The following is a 7580-nucleotide window of genomic DNA, read 5'->3' as shown; positions in this document are numbered from 1 at the left end:
AACTAGAAAAAGTGGTAAATGGAAATCAGGAAAACTCTCCATTATCTGCTGTCATACTTAGAACAAAGAAAGATGGTTGTGGTTATTGGAGGTCAGTCTTCTCAACTTCAGCAACATAATGTCCTCGGCCCAACTATCTTAGAACATACAAATTAGGAACAGGAGTAGGCCACTTGGTTCCTCGAGTCTGCTCCACAATTCAGTAATATCATGGCTAACCTGGTTGTAATTTCTCACCTACACTCAATCACCTTTCACCCTGTTGTCTAACAAGAATCTATCTACCTCTGCCTTAAAAAATATTCCATCTTCCACCTTTTGAGGAAGAAAGTTCCAGAGACTCAAGATCCTCAGATAGAAAACTTTTCTCCTCATCTTTGTCCTAAATAGACAGCCTCTTATAAAACTCAACACTAAAATTCAGCACTATTTTTTCCATTGGTTTTAAAATCTCGCTTTTCCATCCTTTCCCCTCCACGATGGTCTCTCCCCCCTTCCTAGGGACATCTGTTACATGTCTCACATTGTACTTTGACACTCTGCTTATCTTTGCTCTCCCATTTACATATTTTGATCTCTTAATGGACTGCTTTCAGCACCCTTCTTAGTCATGATCAATACCATTTACATTGCCTTTGCCTTTTTGTCTATGCCATTCTTTTCAACTCCTCCCCCCGCCCAAACAGTATAAATATCACCCTTATTTCTGTTGTTTTCAGATCTGACGAAGGGTCATCCAGACTTGAAACAATATTGTCTCTCCACAGATACTTCAGACCTGCTGAGACTTTCCAGAATTTTCTGTTTTGGGTACTACTGCAATTAGCGTTCCATTCATCCTTTGCTTCTTAGCTGGTCATCACATGGCAACCTTAGATCCACATGAGCATTTTTTGGTACCTAATGATGTCATAGTCAGGAAACTCATGAATGCCCTTTCAGACTGTTCCCCAATACATCTTTTCCCAGTGCACATGGGTCATCATGCAATCTTGAACAATGTTAATGCAAGTTTTGTTTGTAACTATTATATACATGGGAATTAGGAGCGGGAGTAGGCAATTCAGCTCTTCAAGCTCACTCCACCATTTAACATGATCATAGCTGACTTTATCCTGGTCTCAACTCCACTTTCCTGCCTGCTCCCCATAGCCCTTTTCTTGAATCTATTGATTGATTCTGCATTCACGGCACTCTGGGCAGTGAGTTCCACAGATTCACAACCCTCTGAGAGAAGTAGTTTTTCCTCTTCTCAGTTTAGAACCCACCTCCTCTCATTCTATATCTATGACCTCTTGTTCTATACTGTCCCACAAGGGGGATAATCTCTAAACATCCACTTTATCAATTCCCTATAGGGTCAGATCCCTCCCTTCCCCTTTCATACATCACATCACACCATCTAATTTTCTTTAAAGATTTTGGAGTTTCTCTGATCTCCAATGGGTTCCAGCCCAAGCTATCCAATTGCTCGTCCTATAACAGCTCTTTCATCCTTGGAATCAATCTGGTGAAACTTCTTTGAACTGTCTCTGGTGCCATCACATCCTTGCTCAAGTAAGGAGACCATAATTGGACACGTTGCTCCAGGTTGGCCTCACCAATGCCTTATATAATTGTAACAACATTTTTAAATTCTAGTTCTTTTGCAATAAATGGCATAAATGTATTTCTCTGTTTATTACAGTGTTAAGAGGATGGAAAAAGAAAATGCAGAACAATATTTTAATGTTGAAAGTAGGACAAGGGGAGAAAGATTTAAACTAGTAAAAGATAAATTTAGCTGAGGGCTGGAAATTCTTCTTTACACCAAGAGTGACCAATGTGTAGTTTAGAGTTCTTAGCAGAGTAGTGAATATGAAACTCCATAATCTTTAAAGAAAAATAGATGGTGTGATGTGAGTAATGGGAGAAGGTAGAATCAGGATATTGAATTTGATGATCAGCCATGGCCTAAATGAATGGCAGAGCAGGCCGTAATGGCTTATTCCGGCCTCTAGTTTCTATATGGGTCAAATTCAGACTCTTGCTGCCTGGCTGAATCAAGATGGTGGAAAGGTTTTTAAAAATTTGTAACAATCTGGCAATGGGGGATTGGAAATCACATTGCACCTGCAAAATATTGTGCAAAATGCATATGTTTGAAGTAGTTCAAACATGACAAGGCCAAATATATCCTTGAAGCCATTGTAATGACTTCATAAGAAACCAGTGAAGTGGAAAGTTACTGTTTTTATTATAGTGCTTTTTTCTCCATTTCTGCCCTGTTGCTCCAAACTATTTGTAATTAAGTTACATGGAATCAGAGAGTCAAAGGCAAAGTAATTTTGTCACAAGGTTAGTTTTAAAAATCACTTTAGATTTTGTGTATTTGCTGCAATTGATTCCCCCCACCCACCCAATATTTAAATACAACTTATAGTATTGCCAAATGCCTCACTTTACATTTTAAAAGCATATTTTTCCTGGTCAACTGACGACAATGTGTGTAATGCAATTAAAGCACACTATGACCTTAATTATTCAAGTCCCTACACCACTCTCAACTCAGTCCTTATCCTGTAAGTTTATTACAGAAATACAAAATGCACTGGAAAATAACTGAGTAGCAATTTCATTTGAGCCTTATCACTTCAGAACATGAATTGTTAAGTAAATAACAATGTGAATATCTAAAGCAAAATAAAACTTCAGTGCCTTTGTGATGCACTTATGTATAAAAAGCAACAGAATCAGCGCTTGTTTAAAAAAAGACTATTTAGAGGAAGTGAAGGAACAACAGGTTCCTTCACTTATGGCTGATGCTGATGGCTGGGTCCCAGCAGATGGCGACATGATCACCTCTTATTTAATGCTGCTCTTGATTCCTGGAGTGACTTTTCTGTAACTATTTTGCTACTTATACTCTTCCCACCCCAGTATGATGTTTTTGTGAAACACAAGCTTTTGGAGCGCTGGCCCTTCATCTGCGCTCCGAAAGCTCAGGCTATAAACCTGTTGGACTTTAACCTGTTGTGAGACTTCACAACCTTAAACCTGTTGTGAGACTTCTTACTGTGTCTCCCACAGTGCAATGCCAGCATCTCCACATCATGCTTTTGTGAAGACATAAGAACATAAAAACATAAGAAATAGGAGCAGGAGTAGGCCATCTAGCCCATCGAGCCTGCCCCGCCATTCAATAAGATCATGGCTGATCTGTCGTGGCTCAGTTCCACTTTCCCGCTTTCTCCCCATAACCCTTAATCCCCTCTCTTATCAAAAACCCATCAACCCGCGTCTTAAAAATATTTAGCGAGGTAGCCTCCACCACTTCAACGGGCAGAGAATTCCAGAGATTCACCACCCTTTGAGTGAAGAAGTTCCTCCTCAACTCCGTTCTAAACCGCCCCCCTTTTATCTTGAGGTTGTGCCCCCTAGTCCTACTATCCTTTCTGAGCGGGAAGAGTCTCTCCACCTCTATCCTATCCATCCCATGCATCATCTTATACGTCTCAATGAGATCTCTCCTCATTCTTCTAAACTCTAACGAGTACAAGCCTAGTTTATTCAGCCTCTCCTCATAGCTCAACCCCCTCAACTCCGGTATCAGCCTAGTAAACCTCCACTGCACTCCCTCCAAAGCCAAAATATCTTTGCGCAGGTGCGGCGCCCAAAACTGCACACAGTACTCCAGCTGCGGCCTCACCAATGCCCTATACAGCTGCAGCAAGACCTCTCTACTTTTATATTCAATCCCCCTCGCTATGAAGGCCAGCATCCCATTCGCCTTCCTGACTACCTGCTGCACCTGCAAGCTGGGTTTTTGCGACTCATGCACAAGGACCCCGAGGTCCCTCTGCACTGTCGCCTGCTGCAGTTTTTCGCCCCGTAAGTAATAGTCCTTCCTACCATTCTTCCTACCAAAGTGGACCACCTCACACTTGCCAACATTAAATTCCATTTGCCATTTCCTGGCCCATTCGCCCAGCCTATCTAGATCCTTCTGCAGACTCTCCACACCCTCCGCACAATTTGCCGTTCCCCCAATCCCCAAAGACATAGGTGTTTCTTAATGGCAAATCACCATTGTTAAAACTTTGAAACATAACTCTTATATTTAAAAAATCTGCATGAGACCTGGAGCTCAAGTTCAAACCCGATTAGACTCGGACTGATCCAGAACCAAGGTTCGGACTGAATTTGGATCGGATCTAGAGCCTGGACTGAATCCAAATCGGAGCTGGAGCTGAATCTGGATTGGAGCTGGTTCTGAATCTGGATTGGAGCCTGGACTGAATCCGGATCAGAGCCAGAGCCCGCACTGAATCTGAATTGGAGCCTGGACTGCATCCGAATTGGAGGCCGGATTGAATCTGGATCGGATCCTGGACTGAATCTGGATTGGAGCCGGAGCACAGACTGAAACTGAAATGGCTCCCAGACTGAATCTGGATCGGAGCCGGGAATGAATCTGGATCAAAACCAAAGCGCAGACTGAATCCAGTTTGGAGTACAAAATGAATCCAGAACAGCTCACGGACTGAATCCGGATCAGAGCCAGGGCACAAGACTGAATCTGGCTCGGAGGCTTGACTGAATCCAGATCAAAGCCGGAGTGCAGCCTGAATCCAGTTCGGAACCCGGACTGGATCTGGTTCAGAGCTGGAGCCCAGACTGAAACCGGATCGGAGTACAAATTGAATACGGAATGGCTCCTGGACTGAATCCGGATCGGAGTTACGGCGCAGACTGACTCTGGATCGGAACCGGAGCACAGACTGAATCCGGATCGGAGTATGGATTGAATCCAGAGCCGGAACCCGGACTGAATCCGGATCAGAGCCTGGGCTGAACCCGGATCGGAGCCGGAGCCCAGACTCAGCAGCCGAGATTGACACGAGACGGGATCCACCTCCCACCACCCTATTGGTTCCCCGGGCCTGAGACCCGGCGCTGATTGGTCAGAGAGCTGTCAGTCAGAGCGCTCTGTGTGTGTGTGTGTGTGTGTGTGTGTGTACGCGCACGCGGGGGCGGGGGGAGGGAAGCGGAGCGGAGCGGGGCGGGGGCGCCGCGAGAGAAAATAGAGCGAGAAGGAGAGGGAGTGTGAGAGAGAGAGAGAGAGAGAGAGCTTCAGTCTCGACACACGGCGGGCGGCGCTATGAAGTTGACTGTGGATTTCGATGAGTGTTTGAAGGACTCCCCGCGTTTCAGGTAGGCCGTCATCCCGGGAACGATCCCCCGGCTCTGCGGGATGGAGCTCCCAGTAGCTCGGCCGGCCCCCCGCCTCACCCCCCCCCCTTTCCTTCCTTCCTTCCCCCCCCCCTCAACTTTCCTTCCTCCTCCCCTTTGCCCTCCCCTCCCCTTTGCCCTCCCCTCCCCTTTGCCCTCCTGACCCCTCTCTCCCACCCCCCTCCCCTGCCCCTGCCCTCCTGCCCCCCCCCCCCCCCGCTGTCTGATCAACTCCCTGCTGTCAGGCAGATTGCTTTCTTTAAAGGAGATGGAATGCTTTATTTTCATTCTGTTTTGTTATTTATTAGCTCCTTGTATTTTACTGGATTTAATGCAGTGTACTGGAACTTATTGGCAAATGATCTGCTAATTAAGTTAGTTGTCATTTTGGGCTCTGTTTGAACAAGTTGCATTTATTGTATGCTACAATCTTTTGCCTTTTTAAAAGAGGGGGTGTTCTTATCCTGACAATAGTATTATCCGTGATTTCAGTTGTTATGGTGAACATCTCTAATCTGGGATGAGTATCAGTCTGTACATGTGCCTATACATTAATTGTGAGGAAATTCACATGGTAGAAATTCTAAATTAAAATGACTAAAGTTTTGAAAGCTGTGAACAGTGCTGTTGATGTCATTATCATTTGTATTAAAGCCCACTTAAGGTTTTCCTTGAGAATAATCATAGAAACCTTACGGTGCAAAGGAAGGTCGTTCGGCCCATTGAGCCTGCACCGATTCTTACCACGTGGCTGCCTGGAACCCCCATGTATTTACCTTGCTTATCCCCTCAATCTGCACATTTTTGGACACCAAGGGAGAATTTAGCATGGGCTGATCCACCTAACCTGCACATCTTTGGACTGTGGGAGGAAACCGGAGCACCTGGAGAATACCCATGCAGATGTGGGAAGAATGTGCAAACTCCACATGGATGGTCATCCGAGGCTGGAATTGAACCTGTGTCCCTGACACTGTGAGGCAGCAGTGCTAACCACTCAGCCACCACACTGTCCTCCACATTTCATGAATTTATGGTAAACCTAAAACAGATCTGGTGTTTATATACTAATTGAATATGAAGCTTAATTTTGTTTAATGTTCTTCAAAAAATGAAACCCCTGTTCTGTCCGAAGGTCATATTGGTCATGCATTTCTGAACAGACATCACATTTTCCTTGCTGTTTCACATCTGTGAGCAGGATGCTTGACTCTGACTTAAATAAAGAGAACCAATGGGGGTTTGCCTTCTCATGAGAATGAAGAAAGAAAGGCTTGTGTTAAATAATGAATAGATGTTTCAATTTGTAAACACTCATTCAACTTAACCAGTTTGTGGTGCTTTCCCCTCTCCTGCTTAGTTGCATCTACACATCCTATTTCTATATCCCTTCAACTACTTTACTTTCATGCATGTATCCGAAATAATTTTAACTTGTTGATGTAGGCAGTTTGGCAGCCATTATGTGCACAGCAAGATTTCAAAATAACGTGATGGATGAACATTTGATTTTGTTTTTGGCAGTATTGCTTGAGGGTAATGATTGGTAAGAACGTTGATAGTGACACACTGAATTGTTAACCTATATTTTATATGCAACTTCTGGACTGGAATTTGAGCCTATGAACTTTTGATTTCTGAATGTCGGGCTTGCTTCAGTTGGTAGTCCACTTTTTGTCAGTCAGTGTCGATATCAAGTCCCTGCAGCTCAATTGTATATCATCAGGTAACCTTACCCTAGCCTCTGAAAAAAATCTTGTAATTCTCCTCGGGGCAGTAAAGATGTGCCACGTTTTAAACCAGTCATCCTTGTTTTACCACAAGGTGGTCAGTTTGGCATGTGTGGTAGGAGCTGGAAATTTGCAAAGTTTAAATTGGATTTATAATCTGGTCCTGAAGACAAAAGGAGACCCACTGTTAATTTCCTGAGCCATTGACCGTGCACAACTAAATTAACAGTTTGTAAATGATTTTATATGGGAGTAGGTCATCAAAGATTTCGGATGACATTATTGCTTGTTGCCCTCAGAACCTGCAAGAATGATTACTGGTTTCTTATGGCCTGTCTGCCACATTCTGTTTTTTTTTAAAAAAAGGTGCTAGGTGCTTGAACAATTGTCAGTTTGTTGCATTGAAGAAAAATCAAGAATGTGGAAATAATTTTTGTTGCAGACACTGGTTATTTGTTTGGGTAAGCAAAAGTAGTAGCTTAGAAATATCACTTCTGTTCTGCATTACTTTCAAAACTAATGGAGAAGATAAATTCCTTATTTTGACTGTTTTAGTTAACACGTTTTATGAATGAAGAACTAAGAGATATCCTGTTTGGTATTGAAATAAGAGGAACATTCATTATCTCTAAATGAGTG

At 43.5% G+C, this 7580-nt stretch overlaps 1 protein-coding gene across 5 annotated transcripts in view; it reads left to right on the top strand.

Moving 5' to 3' along the window:
• Window positions 1–5101: 5101 nt before the first annotated feature.
• Window positions 5102–7580, top strand: part of LOC145341003 (arf-GAP with coiled-coil, ANK repeat and PH domain-containing protein 2-like) — a 142331-nt gene continuing 139852 nt past the window's right edge. For all 5 annotated transcript variants that reach the window (XM_080185674.1, XM_080185672.1, XM_080185675.1 and 2 more), the window contains exon 1: window positions 5102–5193. In XM_080185674.1, the coding sequence (XP_080041800.1) occupies window positions 5141–5193 (53 nt within the window). In that variant the 5' untranslated portion in view covers window positions 5102–5140. The remainder of the gene's footprint in view (window positions 5194–7580) is intronic.

Source organism: Carcharhinus amblyrhynchos, chromosome 3 (assembly GCF_965287045.1).
Source record: "Carcharhinus amblyrhynchos chromosome 3, sCarAmb.v2.hapA, whole genome shotgun sequence".
Lineage (NCBI taxonomy): Eukaryota > Metazoa > Chordata > Chondrichthyes > Carcharhiniformes > Carcharhinidae > Carcharhinus > Carcharhinus amblyrhynchos.
This window is presented reverse-complemented; position numbering and strand designations above follow the sequence as displayed.